The 25,329-nt window shown below is 23.9% G+C and overlaps 3 protein-coding genes across 8 annotated transcripts; 1 reads left to right on the top strand and 2 right to left on the bottom strand.

Annotated features, from left to right (window-relative positions):
* Positions 1 to 559: 559 nt before the first annotated feature.
* On the bottom strand, positions 560 to 10,413 carry LOC114122501 (regulator of MON1-CCZ1 complex). Of its 4 annotated transcripts, none has more exons than XM_050205267.1 (15): positions 10,030 to 10,413; positions 8,747 to 8,924; positions 7,882 to 8,036; positions 7,519 to 7,683; positions 6,696 to 6,839; positions 6,452 to 6,629; positions 6,218 to 6,362; positions 6,021 to 6,126; positions 5,797 to 5,932; positions 5,053 to 5,116; positions 3,174 to 3,279; positions 2,435 to 2,672; positions 2,106 to 2,290; positions 1,794 to 1,933; positions 560 to 971 (listed from the first exon to the last, which is right to left on the bottom strand). In XM_050205267.1, the coding sequence occupies exons 3-15, from the start codon at positions 7,984 to 7,986 to the stop codon at positions 809 to 811; spliced, it is 1,875 nt and encodes a 624-aa protein (XP_050061224.1). In that variant the 5' UTR covers positions 7,987 to 8,036; positions 8,747 to 8,924; positions 10,030 to 10,413; the 3' UTR covers positions 560 to 808. The 4 variants fall into 4 exon arrangements, with proteins under 4 accessions (XP_050061224.1, XP_027840980.2, XP_050061223.1 ...); XM_027985179.2 differs by lacking the exon at positions 10,030 to 10,413 and adding an exon at positions 9,020 to 9,460; XM_050205266.1 differs by lacking the exon at positions 10,030 to 10,413 and having other exon boundaries at positions 8,747 to 9,013.
* A 783-nt stretch (positions 10,414 to 11,196) lies between these two features.
* LOC114122503 (liprin-beta-1-like) lies at positions 11,197 to 18,453 on the bottom strand. 3 transcript variants are annotated; one of them, XM_027985182.2, is made up of 12 exons: positions 18,289 to 18,453; positions 18,010 to 18,158; positions 15,269 to 15,339; positions 15,044 to 15,205; positions 14,788 to 14,964; positions 14,139 to 14,331; positions 13,777 to 13,864; positions 13,547 to 13,709; positions 12,325 to 12,603; positions 12,091 to 12,253; positions 11,688 to 11,896; positions 11,197 to 11,594 (listed from the first exon to the last, which is right to left on the bottom strand). In XM_027985182.2, exons 2-12 carry the CDS (start codon positions 18,119 to 18,121, stop codon positions 11,505 to 11,507), a joined length of 1,707 nt encoding a protein of 568 aa, XP_027840983.2. In that variant the 5' UTR covers positions 18,122 to 18,158; positions 18,289 to 18,453; the 3' UTR covers positions 11,197 to 11,504. The 3 variants fall into 3 exon arrangements, with proteins under 3 accessions (XP_027840983.2, XP_050061226.1, XP_050061225.1); XM_050205269.1 differs by adding an exon at positions 16,739 to 16,892 and having other exon boundaries at positions 18,010 to 18,390; XM_050205268.1 differs by having other exon boundaries at positions 18,010 to 18,390.
* A 2,269-nt stretch (positions 18,454 to 20,722) lies between these two features.
* On the top strand, positions 20,723 to 22,945 carry LOC114122511 (uncharacterized). Its single transcript, XM_027985192.2, has 4 exons — positions 20,723 to 20,765; positions 20,836 to 20,992; positions 21,093 to 21,506; positions 22,223 to 22,945. The coding sequence occupies exons 3-4, from the start codon at positions 21,093 to 21,095 to the stop codon at positions 22,943 to 22,945; spliced, it is 1,137 nt and encodes a 378-aa protein (XP_027840993.2). The 5' UTR covers positions 20,723 to 20,765; positions 20,836 to 20,992.
* Positions 22,946 to 25,329: the final 2,384 nt, after the last annotated feature.

Genomic DNA, 25,329 nt, shown 5'->3' with positions numbered 1-25,329 from the left:
TACTTTTAAAATATTGTTCAATCTTCTATATTTTTCGTACTATTGAAGTATTGAAGTTGGTAAATAATATTTTTGAATACTACAATGAAAAATTAAAAAGTTTTACTTCAACATATTATTTATGAAAAAATAAATTTTAATACTATATTAGTTACTTTTATAAATACTTAAGTCAGTAATTCTCCACAGGGGTGACACGAAAAATCAACAAAAATAGGAATAACATTTTTAAATAAATACATTTTTGCGAAAAATTCATATTATTTTATTTATAATAATAGAATAATTTTTAAATATATAGCTAAGATTGTTTATTATTTTGATGTAAGGGTGACACAGTGTTTGATTTTAGTGGTTAAAGGTGACATGAATCAAAAATGTTGGTGAACTACCGACTTAAGCAATGATAATTTTTTTTTTTTTTTTTGTGTAAAACAAAGTTAATTACACTATTTTTATGTTAATATCATATGCTAAATTGAAACAGATGATATTAATTTTTTTGTATCTAATCTAAATATAATGACTCATTTAAATCTCATAAATTAACATTCGATAATTATTATAAAAATATCTAATTTTTATTAGTATATAATACATACTGTTTTATATTTAAATAAATAAAATTAGCAATACGATTTTAAATAAATTATGATATAATAATATATGTATTAACAAAAATAAATAATAAACAATTCTAAGTGATAACATAGATATTTTGAAATCATAAACAACAGGCATTTAATTTTTAATATATTATTAAATAATAGTCATAGTATATAAATATTTAATTTTAACTATTTTTAAACTATCTTCTACTACTAGTATCAAGTTCATCATTTGAGGTCACATTTCTTTGTACAAATTCTTCTCTAGTGGAATGCAATATTTTTGAATTATCAGTTGAAATTGCTATTTCAGTTAATTTTCTATATGTTGAGTGATCTAGCATATTGTGCTTTGCCATGTATCTGCAAATTCAAAAATTAATTAATTATCAATTTTTTTTTTTTACAACAGTTTTATATAATAAATAATTGTCAAGCTACACATTTACTTTACATACTGTTAGAGTTATGGGAGCACTAAGTTAATTATTAAAATATGGACTCTTTTTTTCATTAATTTGTACCTCAGTGTCTTATAAGCACTTAAGGGTTACATGATATTAATTTCTAAAAAGAATGACTTATCATATGGCTAAATATTTTTTTCTGTTTTATAATCGTATAGTATAGCAAACTTGGGTTCAACAGAACAAATTCAAAGTGTTGTATGGTACTCATTATATTTAGATTTTTACAGAAAACTAGCCTATGATAAAACTTAAAAATGAGAATATTGTATCTAGTACATTGCTAAGAAGACTAATATTCAAACTAGTTAAAAATATATTTAAAGTAATATTCAATATTTTACAAATTTATTATCACTTAAAAATCAAAAAATTGAATTATACTGATTTACAAACACTTATAATGTTTTTTATCTTAACGTTTGATAATAAGTAGAGAGTGGATCTTAAGGTTTTTATATACATATAAGTAAATAAATAAATAAAATATATATCTGTGTAGATTGTATTATAGATATAATTTACCTGTTACCAAAGGAATGGTTCATAATGGTTATTTATTATTTTTATTGAACTATTTTAGAAAAAAAATTACTATGATTATTAAGTTAATAACACATTTGGTTTGGGAACTGATTTGTATGATGGTGTTTTATGTTTGTAAGATGGAGACTAAACATATGCAAGTTTGTTGATCTTTAATATTATTGACAACTACCTCATGGATGGGATAACTTGTTTCTTGGAAAGCAAGACTTCTACTATCTCTTCATGGGCCGTATTCAGTCTATGCAACATGTCAAGCGCCATCTGATGTGCTGGTGAATAAAGTGATTCTAAAGATAATAATAAACAAGCCTGAAATAAAACAATAGCGATAAATTAATATAAAACTTGCTCTTTAAAACATGATGAAATCTATAAAAACTGAAATAATAAAAATTCTCTCTTAGAAGTCTTACTCTTTGTAAGAAGAAAAAACTTTCTGATTATTCAAATTTTATTCAATAAACTACATATTCATACTCACCAATGGTTTGGAGTCAATAACAATATGGTATTGCACCATCTGATGAAGCTGATAATACATTTTATTTATTACTAGACAGTTTATGAGTAATTCATAAAGGAAGTGTTCAATAGTGATTTTGTTATCTGTTAGTGATCGTATGTATTCAACTAATATTGAAACTGTAAATTTTTTATCATCATCATCTGTAATAAATAAAAATAATTCATTTTTTAATACTTTAAAAATTAAAATAATTTGATACACTTTTTTTTGATAAATATTAGAGAAAACAATATTCATTAACTTGGACATATTAAGATAATGCATGTTTTTAAGTGATTACACACCTTTAGTATTTTCCAATTTATCTACTAATTTTACAAATACATGCTTATAAACATCTAACTGTTCTATAACAACTTTGCATTGCAATGATTCAGCAACAATCATGTAGTCATTAGATAATGGACCAGTGTTCATAATATGATTGTTGAGATGTTTCTTGTAAACAATATTCAAATGATCAAAAACATTTCCTATTTCAATCAAATTACTTGTTTTTTGTAAAATCATATTTTGTAATACCTAAATCAAAAACAAACATAAAATATCCATAGTTTAAATAAATAAATATATATATTAGTACTTATTAATACATAGATATGATTTTAATGAGCTATAAGCCTATAATGTATCTATTTAAACATAGTTTAAATTAATTAATAATAATTATTAGAATTATTCTAAAAAGACTAAATAAAATATTAACTTCTTAATACCTACATATCTTTACTTGTAAGTGGGCAAATTTCAAATAATTTTTTTATTTTACGGACCTCAGAAATATAAAGGTTAATTACTACTCACTTAAACAATATCTATTAACATCTTGTTTTATATTCTTATTTTTGTGTTTTGTATAAATTAATCATTTATATTATTTATTTATATATCAGTTTACAAAAAATCTAATTTACAATGCCAATTTAATAAAATTTCAGTACTTAGACATTTTATGATAGGTTGATAAAAGTAGTTAAAATAATATCATTTTACATATTTAAACATAAGCATAAATAATAATACCTCCAAAGTGGTATCTTTTGATTTTGAACGCAACAGAAGAAAATCAATAAGTGAACATTTATCCATAATTATTCTAGACACAGCTGCTAAGTTTAGTTTGAAATGCCTGTAAATGAAATTAAAATGTCAGATAATTCAACTTAACTAAACACATAAATTACATTTTATAATGCATGGTTTCTGAACATAATATAATTAAATTTGAAAGATAAATTTAAATATGTATCATAGATTCATAGAAAACTTTATTTTTATATGCCATTTATTACTTTGTAAAAGTAGATTTGCCTTGTCATAACTAGATGTAAGGACAGTTAAGTTCTCAAGTTTCTTTTTTATTATGATCAAGAAAAATGTGCTCCAAACACATTATTTTATTAATGAAATAGATAAAGAAATAGAAGAATAGAATATACTTCATAAGTGAAACATTTATTTTGCATCTTTTTGTAACCTTTTCAGTTTTTAATGTAAAAATGTATTATAAAATATTATTACAAAATATTTAGTTTAGTTTAGTTCAATGTTGATAATTAATAAGCATAAAATAGTAGAACTTAACATAATCTTAATGTTATATGTTTTTTTGGAATGTGTAGAATCAATAATATAACAAATAACAATATTATTCATGAATAAACTACTACAAATGAGTCATTTAAATTATTTATGTAATCAATAAAATTAAACATTAAAATATTTAATAAATAAATTTATTTTTAATGAATTTAGTGGTGATAAAGTTATCATTAATACAAAAACATATTAATTTAAATTTTATTGATAAATGAAAATATTATTTTGTTATGTTCATAACAATTTTTAATAAGAAAATAACAAATTAATTTATATTATTATTAGCAAGGCTGAGCAAGTTAACAATTTTTTTTAACTCGTTAAGTTAAGTTATTTTAAAATAATAAAGTTAAGTTAAGTTAAAAGTTACTCACATTTTTTTTTTGTTGACTCATTAAATTAAACGTTAACTTTGAAAAAAAAGTAATTTTACTTAATTTAAAGTTGAAATTTTATAGACACATAATAATGTTTATTAGATATTTTTTCTTTATGCACAAGAATATTACTGGGGAAATTTAAAATGATACATAAAAGTATTAACTATCTATAAAAAACCTACTTTTCTAAAAATACTATTCAAAAATTTGCATTATTCTTTGGACTAAAATTAACTTAATTTAAACATTTTTTAATAAAATTAACTTGAAGTTAACACATTAATCTTAAAAAGAAAAAGTAACTTATTAAGTGAAAAGTTAATTTCAAAATAAAATAACGAGTTAATTAATTTAACGTTTTAACTTAATTTTAACTTTTAATTCGTTAATGCCTTGATTATTAGTATTTTTTAAATAGAAATAATAGATTTAAAAATGATTAAGAATATGCCGAACGAATTAGTGCAAATAAATAAATATATATTTTTTAAATTTTAGATATTTCTCAAGATACCAATAATGAAACGTATTTTAAATATATAATAAATAATACTAAGTCTATTTTAAATAAATATAACAGTATTTGTAGATATTTGCTTGACACATAAAAAACATAATAAATAAATAAATTTAAAATAATTACATAAGTTTGTTTATATTTTGTAATTTATAGTATTATTATTTATTAAAAGTGTGATAAATTCACTGTTCTATTATAATAGAACATGTTGTTGTTATATTATATTATATAAAATTATCTACACTACTTATAAGATATGGTTTTTAAAAAGTTGTAAAGCTCTTATAAAACTCTTAAAATTATTTATGATAATTAATTTACACACACACACACACACACACACACACACACACACACACACACATATATAAGTAAAAATTATAATATTAAATTAAGTACATACCATAGATAACCTAATTTAGCATCTATTATTATATTTGGTTGAAACGAGATGCAAATACTTGAATCTATGATAAAAATATTAAAGAACTTTAGGAACATTATTTCTTATAATAATATATAAATTATATAATTAATGTAACTAATTCAACTTAATATAATAATAATAAAAAATTAAATACATAAAAAAGTAGGTTATTAAATTAAGGAGTACAATTATTTTAATTTGTAAGATAGCATTAAAATCAATTTTTTTTAGTTGTAGTACAAAATATTTTTTAATTTTAATTTATACTGAATGTTAAAAAATTACTTACAAAAAGTTGATTATCAGAATAATTAATATAAATAGGAATAGTCGAATAAATTAAAAAAAATATACATGCAATTATTTCCTATCAAAATTTTAAATATAGTTAATGGTTAGGATAATGCATTAAGTTATAATTAACTTATAATTTTTTAATTATAAGTTAGTTCCGATAGAAAATGATTATAAGAAGAAAAAAACTTATTTCCATAAAAATCAACCCTACTTATAAATGACTATTAATTTTCAGTTTTTAATATTCTTGTATTAACAATTTGTAATAATTATTCAGATTTTTATTAAAAATAAAAAATAAAATAATTTATACTAATATGTACATGAAAAAAAAAAAATGTGAATTTAAGTAAAATTTATAAATACTTAAAACTTAATAAGAACTTTGAAAAAACTTAAAAAATGTTTGTATAAAAAGGATACATAGATGAGAAACGTATTGTGATCCGCCTTCTCTTGGAATTGTTCTTTTAATTGATAAATCGTCTAAAATAGGTAAATAATGTGATATTGTATGTTCTTTTGCAGCTTCCATATATATATCGAATACAGAAGAAGACTAAACAATAAAAATATGTTATAGGATATACTTATGATATTTATGAATGTTAATTCATAAATACCATAAGTTTAAAGAATATAAATACCTTTGTATGTTGGTAATGAACAACAATCAAATTATCAACTACATTAATCAATAATTTACCATTGTGTGACAACTTTAGAATATGTGATTTTTTAAATGACATCATTCTACAATAGAGAAGAAATGGTATTATTTTTATTTTGTTCAAACATAAATACATATTATGTATACAAATAATTTAATTGTAAAATACTATACTTGTTTAATGTATAAACTATAATTTCGTTTCGACTTTGACTTGTTGGTAAAACTAATATTCTGAGTATGTTGTACACAGTAGTCATTACAATATTACGTTCACTAATTGATTGATTTGGTATATTAAGTGAAGTATCTAAATCAACTACAAAAAAAAAAAAAAAAAATTATAATAATAATAATAATAATAATAAAATACAACTGTTATAATTATTAATTATATTTTTGTAATACCTTCTAATTTTGTTAGTTTATTTATATTTCCAGGTAAAATGTGTAGTGGTTGAAAATCACCAAAAGAGTTCATAGACAGTAGTAATAATTTTGAATGATTTGAGTAAATAAACCAATTCACATGCACATTTATAGATTTAGAAAAAATGATGCGTTGCTTAGGTACTTGGCCTTCAACCTAAATAAAAAGAAATTATAAAAGTATGATTTTAAAAACTTTAGACATATTAGAATATTTTTTTACCTGGTATAGTTCTACACCTTTATCACTAATTAGTAGTATTTCATTGTTACCAGTCCAAATAAAGCCCAACAATTTGGCACCTTTGAATTTACAATACAAAAAATAAGGACTTTGTAAAGTATTTTCTTTAATTTCCATTAATTCCTAGAAATTATATCTAAAATTGTAATAAATTACATAAAATAACAATAAAATTATCAATATACATCTAATCTCAATATAATTTAACAGATTTGAACGTACAATTATTGATACAATAATATATTGTTTATTTTAAACTTAATTTCAACATTATATAATTAAGTAATAAAACTTAGTATACTAAAAGCATTGAACGTTGTTTGACTTTAACTATGAAATTTTATTTTCAATTCTATGAAATTTTATTTTCAATTCTATTAAAATTTATTTTTAATAAAAGTGACAATTTTTATCACAATATACTATCATTTATGATAAATTTAGAAAACACCCAATAATTTCATAAACACAATAAACTAAGTATTAAAAACAAATTAACCTATATAACTTTTTTTTGGAGAAAAATTTATAATATACATAAATTATTTATTATTACTTAATATATTAGTTATACATATACGCATTGTGTATATACACTATACAGCCATAATCTAATTCATAAAATAATAATCTAACATGTTAAGATTTTTAAAACAAAGAAAAAGGTTAAGTTAGGTTGAAAAAATTGTGATTATTATGATTTTATATCCATAAGATTTATACTGTATACTTTTTTTGGTTTTCCACTCTAATATTCAAAGTCAATAATGTCACCATATTATATAATTTAACAAAAACTTACTACAGATAATGCTGTTCTCATCATTGTTAATATTTTACAGTCTAGGGACATTTTTATTGAAGATACTGGTCCCCGATCTTCAATTTTAAACACCATATTTTCTCTACATCTAGTACTAGATGTTACAATTATTTCAGTCAGCTCGCCAGAATGAACAGTAATTATCTAAAACAACGTATAAAATAAATAGTAATAAACATGAGAGTAGCAATGGTAGGCACTAATTTATTATTAATAAATAATTAAAATTTAGTTTTAAAACTATTAACATTTAGTAAATATAATTTAGGAACAAAATTAAATCATAAATAAACATTATAACTTCATGATTAAAATTATGTTTTATCATATGTATTGCTTTACCTGTCCAGTTATTTCATCATAAAACACGTTTGTTGTTTTGCTTACACTGGCGGGAACAAACTGAATTGGATCTTCATTCAGTTGAAGGCAATTATGATCATCCATAATTAAAATGGCTGACCAAATAGTTAAGATTACTATTTAAATAATTTAACCTGTAAATTTTTTAATAAATGGATTATAAAAAATACGATCATGGATTTTACAGTACCTATTTTTCTGAATGGTCAAATGATTGGACTAATTGCTGTGCCTTTGTCTCCCCTTCTAATAATTTCAACAACAGTGAGGTAAAATACATTTTTGAGTTGTACTACTATAATATTAATATTGATAAATATTGAAACACCATTATCATCCTCACATACTACACGTCATAGCATAGAAATCTGTGACTGGCATAAACATTATTATTGTTATCATGATAATTTAGGTAAATGTCATCGAAAATAATAGATACGCTGTAGTTTGGTGAACAATTCGATACAATATACAAAACATTTCATAAAAATGTAATTGATTGTTGTTTAATGTACATAATATACTTTGCAAAAGTTGTAACCATGCTTTAGAGGAATATTTATCGGACAGATTTAAAACCAAAACAAAAAATTAACGAAAATCTCACTAGACAACGCAACGATACTGCAGAACATGACAGATATAATTCGTTATCCTAAATATGGTGATGGGGTGATGAGGCGAGCGCCGTCAATTTATCGGCGGACATACACACACACACACGACAGAATATCGAGCGAGTCGTGGATAGCGAAAACATCGAAACCGTTGACAGTCCTAAACTGTGGTCGACGTTGGCTAGTCCCAATCGTTTGACAATGTTACGAGATAAAATTCAACTTACGTTCCGCATAAATCGGCACAGGACACTGTGACCACGGGATCACATACATCGACTTTGGCGACAAAATGCACGAGAGACGTCAGCTTAACATAATTCGCGCGTTTCAATAATAACTGACGAGCAGACGAAGGTGTACGAACGCAAATCTCGATCTCGAAAATCGTAACAGCCGACTTACCTACAATATTTTATATTATTCTACAGCGATTGTCACTACTTTATTTTTTATATAATGTTCTACAACCGACGTATTAAATTGATAAATATTCTTACGATTGTTCGACCGAAGTTAATCTGATAACGATCGGATTTTCTACTTTCCCGCGATGTTATTAAGTACAACTACTCTTCTTACGTTCTGTCAAAAAAAACGACTAGCCCGTCGGCCGTCATAATATCGCTAATCGATGATGTTAAGATTTTGATCTCCAAGAGCCCAAACGTAATTCGATTGTTATGAAACCAAAAGTAAACACAAGCACACTAATGTTATCCTCGACGAAAACGCTTATAATATTTGGTATTTATTGAAGTAATCGTTTTCGATTTAATTATTGAGATTTTTTTCTATTGTTTATTCTGTGATAATCGATGATTCGATAATCTTATTGAAATTCAGTTGGAAATTACTATTAACATCGTAGAACCTATTTGTATTTCTAACCATTTGACTAGGTATTTGGATTTTGGGTGTATAATCATGACATCATTTTTTTTTTTTTTAAACGATAAGTAGTAGAGTTCAGGGTTACTATTAAATGATAGTACCTAGTCAATTATATTATTGGTTTAAAAATAATAATATTATATTTAATTACACGGGTAATAAATATGGTACATTGTAATATTAATTAATTAATTAATTATTAGGTAGGTCTTATAATAATATTATGTATATTATCTACAATAATTTAATTATCAAAAATCAAACCATTTTTCTCGTGATAAAAAATATCAAATTCAAACGAAACGTTTTGTTCCGTTTAAGCTCTTTTATTATGAAACGTTTCAAAATAATATAACGTAAGCAAACACTGAAAACCTTTCGTACAATGTAACGATGATCATATTCATATACAATTGGTGGAGGAGCCATGTCCCGATATTTTAAAGCACATAAATACATAATATAAGCGACGAGTTGCGTGATGAGAGATGCGATCTGGCGAATATCAGTGGTGTACGCAGAATTCGTTTATGATGGCCGGGGGGGGGGGGTTTACTATTTATGTATATGTATAAAATTGTATTAATGTAATATTTCAAAAAAGAATTATACTTACATTTTTCACTTCTGGGGGAGGGGTCAAACCCCTAGAACCCTCCGTCGGTACGCCACTGTCGAATGTATACTCGTCGCATAACTATTTAATAAACTGCATTCTGAAATCGGGTTCAATTCCAACAAGATATATTAAAAAGTCAGTAAAATTAATTAAAATTAATTAATTTTTAAATGCAAACAATGACCTATACAAAATGTTTAAAATGTTAGTGGAGTTTTAGTAGGACATTCTCAATCATCGACTTCATCTACACAAATATCAGTAAATAAGGACCTTCTTGGTGAACATGAAAGTAAATGTTTTATATTTATTAACCTAATTAATCTTTGTAAAATGTATCAAAATCCAAAATAAAAAAAAACATGCATTAATTGAATATAACATAGAGTTTGTATTAATGTACAATTTGTTTGTATGTTTATAAGATATTATTATTTAATCACCTAGATTTTATTTTCAGTTATGATTGTTGGTCTTGATGACAACTCTAAAACTTTAGTTAAATTATCTATAGCCTATAGGTAATCATTGCTTTGCTTAATATAATAATCTAGATTGATTTTACGATTATTTATTTTACTCTAGGTAGTATAGAAACTCCTTAATAGAAAAAAAAACAGAAATTTTCTCTTGGTGGTATTAAATCTCCAGATTTATCTACTGTGAATTGTTACTATTGATTAAATGTTTGTGAATTTCTGATTTTTAAAAAACTATATGTCTATATTAAGTATTTTTATTAATTTGTATTACATATTACAAAATATTTATGTAATGTTTATCAAATAATAAATACCATGTGAATTGTGAATTTCTAATTTTTAAAATACTAACTTGGGTATTGTTATAAATTACTATTTAATCATAATATTGTTAAAAATTACTTTTTTGTTATAGAACAAAAACTAGTATTTAACCAATAAAATAAAATAAGTTAAAAACATCTAAAATCAATATTTTTTTAATATAATAATATATTTATATAGATATACGAATGTAATAATAAATTAATGCTATCTGTCCTCACTGTCAGCTGCATTTATATTTAAATGAAAAAAAATACTTCTAATTCTCCTAATTTCTTCCCATCAGAAACTTTCACTCTGGTCATCACAAGTAATTAATATAGAATTAAATAATAGGTGATAAAATAAAAACCCAAAATATTGAAGATAAAAATTCATGTTCAAAATAATACTTTTTTATGTTACTTACTAATAAAAATACATTTCATTATAACATAATTTTTGTTATGCAAAAATATTTAAAAATTTTAGTATAAAAATCTTAACTTTTAAAATATAATTATATTTTTGGTTAGGAAATTGTTAATTTTTGTTATAACTTTTAACAAACACAATTATGATTAATTTAAATACATTAATAAAATATAATAAGCAATAAGTCTTTTTTGTCATGTACTAAAAGTATTTTAACTTTGGTTTAACTACTTAAAAATAAAACTACTAGTTTTAATCCTCAATGGGACAAATCAGGTCGCCAATATTCAATTCATTGTTATTTTTCTTCCTCTTCAATGAAAACTGTGATTTTTTCTGAATCTAAATTAAAAAATCCATTTTATGTATCTTCCAATGGTTAGAATAAAATTTATAAATTATTACTGATTTTTTTAAAATCATTATATCACTTACTTTGGTCTTAGATGATATTGTTAGAGGTCTATACTTTGGTTTGCACTGATCATCTCTCTTTTTTTTATTTAAATCTTTTCCTATCAACTGACTAAACTGAATGCTTAAATGACGCCTTAATAATGTTTTGCTCTGTTGTATGAATAAAATGTCAGCGAGAAGCTCAGAAGTAAATCTGTCATCATATACTATTAGTCCACCATGAACACCTAAATGGTAATAATTAATACTTCTATAATATTATGCTAAAAATGTTTAAGTATTTATAAAACAATTTGAGTTTTTAATCTAAAATCTCTTATTGATGTGATTTAACAGTTAAATGATTAATAAAATGATGTTTGTTAGAGATTAATCTAGTTTAATGAACATTATATTTTTTAAATCAAAGTTAAATATTTACCAGAACCCCTTAAATTAGATGCATATTCAGCCAAATTGACGCTACAAAGCCATTCCATTACTCTATGCGTTGTCCATAGTGATAAATTACAGTCGTCATCGTTTTTGTTAGTATTAGACCGCCGGATTAAACATTCTGGATCAAAATTATTTTTTCTCAACACCTAAGTTATACATATTATATCTTGTAAATATTAATTATAAATTTTCATAAGTATTTAATTATTATATTTACCTTAATTCCATATCGGAGACTAGAGAAATGCAAATCTGAATTTCCAAATTGCATCATTAGGAAATCATCTTTGGTTAGTCTGTGTAAAAGGGTACCATTTATAGCTGCTTGAGAAAATGGTTCTTTATATTGTGGAAGACCTATGTCATCTAACCATTGTAATACCCAAGATGTATTTAAATATCTTGATTTGGCCAGATATTTGTCTTCAGATAATAATTTATTTGGATCTTTTTCAAATTGAATGGCTAAAATTAGCTTTTTTCTATGTAGCCAATGCTAAAAAAAAATAACAATTGTTAATAACTAATAAGTTTTAATAAAATATACAAACATTATAACACGGTTATATGTACAAGATAAAATATTGTATGCACATATAAATTAATACTTATGTATGTAATTAAGAGGATGTTATACCCGCATGTGTTGTTTTTTGAACATAAAACATATTAAATTTTCATTCAAAGGAATCGATTTTATGCAGTTAGCTTTAATATTAATCAATTTCCCTATTATCACACTTAAAGATAATAATAATATCTGGGGCATTTCATAGGCTTTTTTTTTATAAATATCAATATATCTTAAAACTATCGCATAAAACTGATTTTGCTGAATACAAATTTGATATGTTTTCACATACATGTATGTAAAACATTTTCTTAACACAAACAAATGGACAATATAATTTGTATATTTATGATTGACCTGATACAAAGTAAATATTTTATTATTCTTATAAAATATTAGAATGTATGACATTTTGTAATACTTTAATTTATACTTGTATTTATATGGAAGTTAATTAAAAATAAATATGTTTATCAATATAATGTTATATAATGTTTATCAATAAAAAAAACTATTATTACATGGCAAACATTATAGTTTATAAGTGTAATTTCTAATTAAATAAACTGTATTTTCTTCTATTAATCTAGACTACCTATTTTTCTTGATTTTTTTTTATTGAGATCATGTAATCATTTAACTATATAAAATAATAATTTAAGTTTTAACCAAACTTTGCCATAGATAAATTATTTTACTAGTTATTAATTATTTTATACTTAAATATACGTCATATAGTTTAACATTTATAACATTTATACTTGTATGATTAATACATATATATATATTACATACTATATAGTTATATTAAATATAACTTTTTTTTAACTAATATTTAATGTAAATATAAATAATTATTTTAACTTACTTTAAACTTAAATTTTTCATCAATTTCATTGATGGAAGAAGAAATCAATTCTTTACCAGATGTAGGCCATAATTTTGATCCTTCTAAAACATAATCAATACCTTGTTCAGCGAACCAATCATGCAACTGTTGACGATTTAGTTCACTCAATAGTAAATTTGAACTAAAACATTCAGAAGAAATATTAGCATTTAATATTCATTATTAGTTCATAAAACTGTGATCCTTACTTTTGAGAAGAATAAATTTTGGTACTGGAAAAGAGACTTGAATCATTTTCTAAAAGTTTTTCATTTTTACAGTCGTTTTTTGAATCAACTAAATGGCGAACAAATATTAAAAAACAAAACAAAAAATAAAAAAACTAAATAATAATTAAAATACTTTGTATGACAAAAAAAAAAACTAGATTTAACACAAAACAACATTTTAATAATTGTTTAGTTTAAATATTATTTTATACATTTTTAATTAGGTAAATGATTATATTTTAACCTTCGAATGAACTATGATTATTTAATTTTTTTTTTTTGATAGTATTTAAAATCAACTATCATAATATAATTTTTTATTTAAATAAATTCAAAGTTACCTAAATTTGGCGCTGAAGAACATTTGTCAAACTGTGATCTTCTGTTCATTAAATTAGCACATGATTCAGTAATATCATTTAATAACTCATTATTAATATTCTGGTTTTCATTTTTTTTTTTTGATATATTATGTCGAGGCAAACTGCAATAGAAACGTGATCCATGGGTTTTTGAACGTTGGAACTGAGAGTTCTAAACAAAATAGTAATATTAATTATAATAATAGTTAAGTATTGATGTTAAGAATTAACTGATTTTAACCAGTATTTTATAGGTAAATGTAATTTTGAAAACTACTAGGAGTTTATAAAAAAATTGGATATTAAAATTATCAATATAATATTTAAATAATTTTAATTATTTCATCACGGAATCCTAAATGTTAGCATACACGGTAAGAATCAAACAATATTTTTAAATATTATTTTAACTTTAATTTTAAGTATTTTTTTTTAAAATGATTGAAAACTTTAATAACAACAAAATGTAAAAAATATTTAAACACAGTTATTTATGAAAATATATTTTAAATGTGAGTGGATACTTATTGTAATATCCAATTATTAATCTATAAAATATTATACATATAATCTATAAAAATTGATTTTATTAGATAACATATTTAATGATACATTTTTCAAAACTTACTATTACATCTGATGTATAAGATGATGTCATTGAATTTTGTGCATTTTGATTATTTATTACCATTTCTTTCAGATTCATGTTTTCTTTAGTCAACATCACATTTACTAATTTTAAATTAGTAAGCATAGCAATAACTTCGAGTTTTTCTGTTTCTAGTTTTGATTTTAAAATCATTTCCTTCAAAATAATGTAATTATTATATTAGGTGCCAATAAATAATTAATAATACAACTTTAATAAGTATCACAATATTTACCTCATGGAGCCTATTTTCAGCTTTTTTCCTCAATTCATTTTGCTGTAATAGATATTTTTCAAGATGGTTTAATTTTCTTAAAAGAATATCAACTTGATTATTTAACACAGAAACTTGGAGCTTGAATGACTCTAAATGATCAGAAGAATCATCAGTATTTTCCTAAAAATAAAAATGACAAATATAAATTTTCACATTTATTTAAATATTAATTTTAATACTTACTTGTTGAATAAAATTGTTTAATGCAGTCTGTCCATTTAAATTTGTAAAACATTTTGAATTTGATGTTGGCTCTAAAAATAAATATTTATACTTAGTAGTTAGTACATATTAAGTACACATTTTAACAATAACTCTAACTATTAAATATTTACAATGTTAAAATAATTAATATATTGTAGCATATTATTGTATTTTAAAATCATAAAGAATTCCTTAATTAAAGTTTCCTTTTTTGAGCCAGTAAGATTAAAAATATAATTTAATTATTATTCCTATTATATTTTAAACAAGTTTAGTTTAAATTTATACCAAATATCAAATAAATTTAATCAAATTAAATGTTTTACAAAAATTGTATCATAGATATTAGATTATTTTCATAATTTATAAGGTATGAAAATTAATTTAAGATTAGCTATCTATTATTTTTTGGGTAATAATATATAGAATTTTTTCATATCATGATTGTTGTTGAATAGTTAATAAGTTGTAAAAAAAAAGTTTGAACTTTTAGAATTAGAAAATAGTTTAAAATGTAGATATAAATATGATTGTTTAATGTTAAACAATTAACAATCTGTTAAATCATAGAAATTTAGAGGAGCATCTATTTTGCTTAATTTTTTTGCTTAAGGAATGATTTATAAATCAATAGTTAACTATTAATAATAATTTAACAATTCTTTTTGTAACAGTTTACTTATTGAGTTTTCAAAATTTTAAATGTCAAACAAAAATTATAACACTCTAACATATAATATTGTTTTAAATTATATTTTTAAATTAAAAATTTAAATTCTTATAAATATTAGTAGTTAAAAATTTAGAATTAAAAATTAACTATAGAAATCAGGCGAAAATTTTTTTTACACAAAAACATTTTTAGAAACCAATCAGCTAACTTAAGTTGTTAAAATTCAATAATGAGTAAATATTTATTTGGTAAATTACTGCTTTGTAAGTATCCATGCAAATCATTTATATTACAATTTATAAAATACTAAGCTACTAAAAAAATGATTATGCTAAAAAACATTCATGAAAGTGTAAAAACAGTTTTTAATTAACTATAAAATAATATACTATATACATATTATATAATAATCTAAAATACATTGAATATTTGAGTATAAAAATAAAATATTATTTCAAACATAAGTGTATATAATATACTAATAGTTTAAATACAAATCTATACTTGTTAATGCAATAACAGCATCTACTATACTAAAATAATAAGTATACTTAATTTTGTAACTAGAATATAAATTAGTTCATTGATGTAGTGATGTGACTCTCACAAATAAACTTGATTTTAAATTTTGAATTTATTGATACAACTATCAAAACACACATTGCATAATAAAATAAAACAAAATAAAAATAATAAATATATCGAGAAAAATCATTTAAGTATCTAATATAAGTAATAATTATTATACTACATCAAATATTATAATTAAATCTCACCCAACAGGTATGGCTTCAGTAGACTGAATTGCCTATCAATCATAATATATGAATATCAATTTCATTATATTTTTATGTTTTAATTAACTGGTTTGCATAAAATTAATCTTGTTAAGGTATTGTGTCAACCTTCCAAAATAATGCCACCCAATATCTAATAAACGTAAACAAATAAAGGTACTCATATCTGGTTTATACAAATTATTCAACATTATATATTCATTTATTACACTTCAATAAAACCACATAGAATAGGTAGTAAGCATTTAATTTTTTTGGTCAAATTTACATCAATACCTATGTTTTACATTCAAGAAATAATGATTAAAAATGAATAAATATGCTTGAAAATTGATGAAAAGTAATTGTAATTCTTCATGACATAATACGTGATAGCCTTTATAAATTTATTAATAAATAATAATAAAATTACTGAGCAGTAACTAGTAAGTTTTTTAAGAAGTATTGCAAAATTTCTATACAATTTTCAACTTTTTTAATATTGATATAATAACCTATAAACAAACAGACTAGAATATTTAATGAAACAATTACTGAAGAGGAATTTTTATTTGATACTATTTTTCAGTCTATCTTCACACTTTTCTAATATTTTGTGAATAATTAAAAGTATAAAATATAGTATAACATTGTAAGAATCTCCAATTTGACACTATATCAATTTGATTAATATTGCTGGTTAATTTGTGTTATCAACTAACTCTAATTTAACAATATGGTATTAACACATGAATCATTTGTAATTGTTATCTACTTACAAACATTTTATAAAATGTTTTTTTCTCCAAAATATAGATTAGTACTTAATTGAAAGCAACTAGCACATAGAAATATTTTAAATATTGTTAATTTCTTTATTATTATACTTAAGAATACGCTAAATTATACTGTACCTACTACCTATAATTTTGTTAAATTTACTAAATCTATTAAACTTTAAATTCGATTAATTTTCAGTAGTTATTAAAAATTACAAACATAGGTAGCATAGATTTCATAGTAAAAAAATAACATTGTCTACCCAGTTATAATTAATATGATAAGACAATGAGACATCTTCTCCGACATAACGTGTCATGTCATATGCCTTCAAGGAAATAGAAATATACTTATACTTGGAAAACATTTTGGCAAATTTGAAAACACTTTGGGCTAATTAGGAATAATTATTGCTAGGTAGATGTTCAATGCCATCATTTTTACGACACAAGAATAAATTCATTGGCTTTCGGATCAACAAGACAACGTACCTGAAGATATAATTCCGTCCATTTTTTGTAACGCTCCCTCCAACAGTTTGATTGCATCGAAATGTGTTTTGCTGAGCTTGAGCTCTTCGTCTTGTTCGTTGTTCGTCATCATTTTTTTGCAGATAAGTGTTCGCCAACGTCTGCACCACCTACATCAAACGAGTACGAGTCTCAGTAATTATTGAATATTTTTTATGGCAAAAACGGAAAAAAGAACGGTTAGGTAATAATGTCGTTAATGCTATCGGCGGCTTAGTGCCGTAGTCATAAAATACTGACGCTTAGTTTTCTTATTTCATTCAGGTAACGTTGTTATGTATTAATAATAATATTGTTTAGAATTCGTCGCCCGACGTGCCGAAAACGATATATTTACTCTCAAGATAAGAGCAGTGATATTTCATTTGATCGGAAAGATATGACTTATAAGTAATCGCGTTTGGAATTAAATGTATAGATGATAACAAATCGCGTGTCTTATATTGCGTTCGATTGCACATCAAGGGGCAATAACTTGAAATAATAATATCGTGTATAAAAATATTATATTGCAGTGACGTGTTTCTGTTTCTTACAGTCGTAGTTGAAACAATAAAAATAATTTTTCTATTCTTAAATCAAAGCAAAACTTAATTTCAAGTCTGGACCCGATGCATAGAAAATAACAAAATTGTGTTCGTATTTTTTAAAACACGTATGTATAAATAGGTAGTCTTGCCTGTGATGGAAAGTTAAGTTTTTATTTTTTTTTTAGTTTTGTTCAGATAGGTACTATTTTACTAAAACACGAAGTGAGAAGGTGTGAGATTCTATCGTTCACAACCTAAAATAAAATCAGAGAAGTCGTTCTGCTATTAAATTAGAATAATTTAAGACAGAATAAGTGTAATAACAGTGGCGAATTGATATTGGATAATAAGAGTTTAGAACTGTACAATTTGTGTTGGAAAACAATCCCATGCCTGGCGATGGATGTGTTACATTTTAATTTAATGTAAATCATTGTTTACGATGAGAAATGATTCTGAGTGGTGAAGGTCTGTCGGCTTATATTTCTAAGGAAATAAATTGCGGATCAAAAGAATGTACCTATCGACCTTGGAGCGGAAGTTTTTCCGGTTTTATTCTTGTCTCGAACGTTCATATACATGCCAACAGCTAGACTGTTATAGAGGTGACTGACAAGTTCAAATTGACTTTTTAAATTATTACTTAGTTTTCATTACACCACGATGAATCCACAACAAACCAATATAATATCAAATAATTTCCAGAATGAGTTTGGAAAATGGTTGTTATACCTACATCTTGATTTAGCCGGGACTATAATATTAGTGTTAAATATAGAATCCCGGTGTTCCAATAAAGAGTTTTGAAAATTCCAATTGTGCCGGAAATAAACTTCATTAAGTTATGTTAACATCTTGTCGTTTACGACATTACAAATAAATATTGTTTTTAAAAATGATAAAATAATCAAATTGACTTGTTCGTCTGATCTATTTTAACATTAATTTCTAGCTTGGCGATGATAATATTATTGTTAACAAACATATTATTCATCTTTTGTTTATTCCATCACCACAATAATTTTTTATCACTTTTCTTTAATTAATAATTTTGTCGGTTACTTATTTCAGTTTATATGTATTACGGTCTGCGGACCATTGTGTGTGCGGTATCGAAAAATTGAATGTCAAAACTGGTATAGAGATGTGATATGATTTTTCTCATAAAAGAAAAGGTTAATTGAGACCATTCCTTAAAAAATAATATTAGATACCTATTATACAAGTATACAACAAAAAATTATAATTTGTAAATGCTTAAAGAATGACTCTATCTCACCAGATCTACTTTTTTAAACCATAAAGTAATGCACTTCCACTTAAATTGTAATACAAAAAAAAAAAAGAAAAATTGCTGCTTGTGTATAAAAAATCTAGTTTTTCTTTGTTAAATAACATAATAAATAACTTCTTAGATTTCTTAAGATTATTTAATAAGGTGTTATGTATAAGTTTTAATCAAAAGTATTTTATTATTTTTGTCATTCTTAAGCTTCGCTTTTAGTATGTATTCATAATTTAGTCACACAATTTACATAATTTGTTATTAAAATTTGCCATTTATAATATGTAAAAACGTATATAAAATATTTTTAATGGATTTAGACGTAACATTTTTTTTATTTTCATAATAATTGATCATTTCTTGAGATAATAAAAATTTGTTTAAGGCTAGAGAAGTAGAGACATATTTAATTTTTAATAAAGAAACAAAGATTTCTCAGTTTTGTTAATTGGATTTAAATATAGATATAAATACAATAGGTATCGTATTGACGTGTATGATTCAGTTTATCAGGCATAACCAAATCAATGGGATAAATTTAATTTTTAATAAAATTAATGCACAGAATGTGCATACTGCATACATAAATATTATTTTAATTTAATTGATTTAAAATGTAAGTAGGTAACCTATGTTATGTTTTAAAAAATTATTATTTTTATTTATTTTAATAAATGGTTGGAATTTTCGCAATAAAAAGAAAAAATGTATTTATAAGTTGTTATCGTAAATAAATGATAAAAAAATAAAATAGTAATTAAAATAGCAACTATATATACATAAACAGTACATAACAGTATATAATGTACATAAGTACATAACTGTACATAAAATAGTGCAAAATCTAATTTATTCTGATTTAAGAACAGACAAATATAATTTCATGTTAAGCAATTGAATAAGTAATAAATTAATATAAATATTACATCGGTATCTATATTATGAACTAATTTTGGGTAATTTTTTTAATAGCGTTAAAAGTATAGAAACACAACTTTTGTCTTTTGTTTGTTTACAAACAAACAGTGAAATTAAATACGAATTACAATATAAACAAAACAAACTACTCACAAATTTCGTTAAATTTAAATTTTATTCTAAATTTATACTAATAATATATTCATACGAAGTAAGTTATACAGTATATAACACAATATTATGTACTTACAATATAATATCCAAGGTACTTATTTAACATTATATGTACATTTTTATATATATATATATAGATGTACTCAGAAGGCATGGCACAAGAATTACAAGAGACAGTATCTTGTCAGAAGGAAAAAATAAGCAAATTAAAAAAAAAAGTAGCAGAGTTCGATTTAGTGGTTTCCGAAAGAAATGACCTAAAAAAAATATACAATCAATTTGAACAAAATAATGAAGACAGTAATAATGAAAGCTATAAAAAATCGTTCAATGAACTGTTAGCAAAGTGTGATATTCAATCAGAAAAGCTTAAGGAAGCTGTGGATAAAGAACACCAATGGATACTTAAATACGAGAGACTGGATGATGTTAACAGTGACTTAAACTGTAAATTAATAACTCTAAAATCTAATGAAAATAAATTACAATCAATGTTAGAAGAAATCGAAACAACTTTGAAGTGTGTCCAGAGTGAACTATGTACAACTCAAGTAAATATCTACTTCTTTTTTGATTTTAGAGAGATACAATTATTATTAATAAAAAATAAATTGGCATTAGAATATTTTTACTGTTTAATTATTTTAATTTTAATTTATATTAATCTAAATCTATATAAAATAAAATAAAATATTATTCTCTATTAATTACCAATACTTAATATATTCGTACAAAGTTACTCATTCCTGCAGGAACAGTGAATTTTATTCTATCGATGATGGTATGATATAAGTTAACATTATCATTATCTATGTTGTGTATTTATATTATTTCCTTAAATGTTTTGATTAATTTCCCACCTATGTTGTCACAATTAATTAATTATACTTAATATTACTAAATTTGGTACGGATGTATGTTTTGTATTTTGTTTGACGATTTGACTTAAATAATTTTTTTGCTGTATGCCTAAAGAACAATTTTGAAGATGACGTTTGGCTTGTAATTAAGAACAAGGTTATCAAACTATTATAACTTAACCTTTACATTTTTTAAGTCAGATTTGTTCAAAATGTTCTTAACTGTTAGAGATCATAGTCTAATCGTTACAATAATCTAATATGTAACATATAATATACACTATGAGATATGCGTTTATCGAATTTTAGTTTTTTTTGTATACGTGCCATAAGTCATAGACTTATATTCACTTAATACCTACTTATTATTGTTAAGATATTTATAAAGTTATATTTATTATTTTTAGTCAGAATTGGAAGAAAAGAACTGCATAGTTAATAAATTAAAGAAAAATTTGAAGTGTAATGAACAGGAACTCATTAATGTTCGCAAAGACTTGGAATGGTGTAAAAATGATTGCAAGGATTTAAATGAAAAGAATGGGGCATTGAATGTAGATCTAAAATTTATAGAAAAAAGTCTATGTGACACAAAATTATCTGCTACGCGTATGGAAAAAAAATTTACGCAAGAGCGAGAACATTTATCAAACGAATTGAAAAAAAGCTGTAAAAAATTTAATGACTTAGAGTTAATATACGATGAAGTTATTAGTAAATTGAACGATGAAAAATGTAAATCCAAAAAGCTTGGTTTAAAATTAATAGAATTGAATAAAGTAAGTGCCAAAAATCATTTAGAAATGAAAACCCGGATACAGAAATTACAAGAAGAAATTTGTGCAAAGAACAATGATTTATGTTCCTTGAAGAAAAAAGTCACTGAGTTGCAGCAAGAAAATGAATGTAAATGTACGGAAATAAGTGAACTAAAAAATAAAATTAGTGAAAGAGAATGTCAACTGAAACAAATGTCTTTATTAACAGAAACAATTGAGCAAATCAAGTCCACTGTTTGTTGTCCCAAGAAATGCGAAACTTCACCTTGTTGTCCAAAAAAGAAATGTGAAACTACACCTTGTTGTCCAAAAAAGAAATGTGAAATTACACCTTGTTGTCCAAAAAAATAAATATGGAACTGATCCATATAGTAAAAAAAAAAAAAATCGGAAACTGATCCTTATTGTTCAACAAAATATACGCGAAACTCCTTGTTTTTGAATAACAGCTCTTGAGTTGTTGGATGTAGATTTAATATCTGTTGTGGGATCGTAGCCTACAAATTACATGACAGGTATTAAATATACATGCGGTCTACCCAACTACACAAGAGCTATTAGTAAAATATATGATACAAAATAGAGTAAATCTAATAACGATATATTATATAACACGAAACTAAAAAAAAAATTGAAATGTGATCTATAAGACTTACAACTGAGTAGTATAGTGTTGTTTATATCTAGAGCCGTCTTAAAGTTGTCTAAGGCTTAAGGGCTGATACAATTTTGAGGGCCTTTAAATATTTAAATTATACTATATACATTTTTATAACAGATATTAATATTAGCTTGTTATTAAATATTACAATTTATTAGTAAAAAGAACATTAATGTTTGAATTTCTATTACTTTATTTTAATATAAATGTAGGTACGAAAAAGTATGTGTGGTATATAATGTAGTATGTGTTGTTAATTTAAAAATTACAGTCATCTATTTAAAAACTAAGAATGGAAAGCTCATAGGTTATTTTATGATATAGTCGACTACTTTTTTGGGACTCATAATCAGTAATATTAGTTTCACTGATTAGGCCAGAGTTGAACTTAAAACTCATAATAAATAATTCTGTCGAAATAGAATTTTGTCTAAAGCTAAATATGAACCGCCGTGGGAGTCCATTTTAAATAATGTGAGGCGATGAGATCTAGTCATAGGTTTTAACACTAAATTTTCGGTCTTTTTGTGAAAAATCCCCTGGGTCCATACAATATTATATATTAGGAGAAGAATTTTTAGTTCCGATAGTGGAAGTTTCTTTATAAAACAATATGAATGGATATTTTCTGGGTCAAAGTTTTTACTTTAACAGCTTTGTAGTGCTAAAGTAAATACTAAGATATCGATGCGTTTATTGCAGTATTAATTATTTTAGTTGAAAGATGTTAGTATACAGGTATTATTTCAGAGGAAGAATTTTTGTGAGTAAAAAAGTCAGAGTTTTAGTTCATCACTATTATTTTTTTTCTATGGAAATATTGTGCGAAAGATTTAGTAGCATTTTTTGTTGAAATTATTTTTTCTTGATTATAGAGGAGAATGTCAGGGATGGTATTGAATTTGTCTCTGGTGGAGTTAATTTTATTCTATATGATATTTGGGGTTTTTATGTTTTATAGTTGAAGTACAATTTTGCTAAAATAGAATTTTGAATTTTTTGAATATACTGTTAAAGATTCACGGAGATACAGACTGCATAACAGTTATTGCTAAATTCGTTATATCGAGTAAGGATATTACTCCTGAGGACGTGTCCACCTTCCAAAACACAACTGGAAAATGAACTAGTTTTGATAAATTTCAGCGTATTTACAACTGAATCTGAAAAATAATTACAGTAATGTTTGGAGTCATGAGAATGTCCCTATTTTTCAAAATATTTAATTTGCGAACCCGTTCTAGGAATGTATTGGTTTAACTGAGACTAATGGACCCACCTCCTAAAGCGAAACTCATACGAATGGGGTACAAGCAAAAAGAAGAAAACGGATCAAGGCTAAAAAAACACTCCTTGTGTAAAATTTAATTACTCGTGTAACTATGGTTTTAACGACTATTTTTTTTTTAAATGATCCCCTTTTTTGATAACTTTTTTTATCGTGTCAATAGCAATATTTTCTGTTAAAAGTTTGACGTTCATCCTTTATGGTCGTTAAAATGTATGTCATGAATGTTTTTATTTCACATGCAATACATTTTTCAGTCGTTTTCATTTACCTACTTCTTGTCGGGCAATCCCTTTGATTGTCGATAAAAAAGATATTATAGTCGTTGGAATGATTTGATTTTAAATTTATATTTTCTTAATGTTAATGTACCTATTTTTCTGTCAAGTGATTAAATTCCACTCATCAATACACTCTTCGCTCTGCTCAACATTTATATCATGCTACGTTATGATAACATGATAACCCTATCAGGTTTTAACTACTTGAACCAACGAGGTCACTTATCACTATTTCTTGGGTCTCGCTAAAGTTATTTTAGAAATATTATATTGTCTGCCATATATTAAATTATTACTGCACACTTCCTTTGTCGTTTCACCAAGTAGCTTTTGATATACATACTTACTCCTAATAGTTAACGAGAAGTTGATTAGTTACTTCCACTATAGGAAAACATTACATTTAAAAAAATATCTTACACAACTTGGCATGTATTAAATGATTTAATAATTTAAAACGAATGGAACTTATACTATTAGCTGTATACTTAATAAATTGTATATG

This window comes from Aphis gossypii, chromosome X (genome assembly GCF_020184175.1).
Source record: "Aphis gossypii isolate Hap1 chromosome X, ASM2018417v2, whole genome shotgun sequence".
Taxonomy (NCBI): domain Eukaryota; kingdom Metazoa; phylum Arthropoda; class Insecta; order Hemiptera; family Aphididae; genus Aphis; species Aphis gossypii.
The sequence above is the reverse complement of the archived record's forward strand: the minus strand, read 5'-3'. Positions and strand labels throughout refer to the sequence as shown.

Excerpts from the sequence above, each read along its gene's own strand:
- LOC114122511 (XM_027985192.2), top strand. The coding sequence starts at position 21,093 with ATGTACTCAGAAGGCATGGCACAAGAATTACAAGAGACAGTATCTTGT. Across the intron at positions 21,507-22,222 it reads GTGAACTATGTACAACTCAA|TCAGAATTGGAAGAAAAGAA; the intron begins GTAAATATCTAC and ends TATTATTTTTAG.
- LOC114122503 (XM_027985182.2), bottom strand. The coding sequence starts at position 18,121 with ATGATGACGAACAACGAACAAGACGAAGAGCTCAAGCTCAGCAAAACA. Across the intron at positions 15,340-18,009 it reads GGACGGAATTATATCTTCAG|AGCCAACATCAAATTCAAAA; the intron begins GTACGTTGTCTT and ends ATTTATTTTTAG. Across the intron at positions 11,897-12,090 it reads ATCTAATTTAAGGGGTTCTG|GTGTTCATGGTGGACTAATA; the intron begins GTAAATATTTAA and ends ATTACCATTTAG.
- LOC114122501 (XM_050205267.1), bottom strand. The coding sequence starts at position 7,986 with ATGGATGATCATAATTGCCTTCAACTGAATGAAGATCCAATTCAGTTT. Across the intron at positions 6,363-6,451 it reads TAAACTAACAAAATTAGAAG|TTGATTTAGATACTTCACTT; the intron begins GTATTACAAAAA and ends TTTTTTTTGTAG. Across the intron at positions 972-1,793 it reads CAAGTTATCCCATCCATGAG|ATACATGGCAAAGCACAATA; the intron begins GTAGTTGTCAAT and ends TTGAATTTGCAG.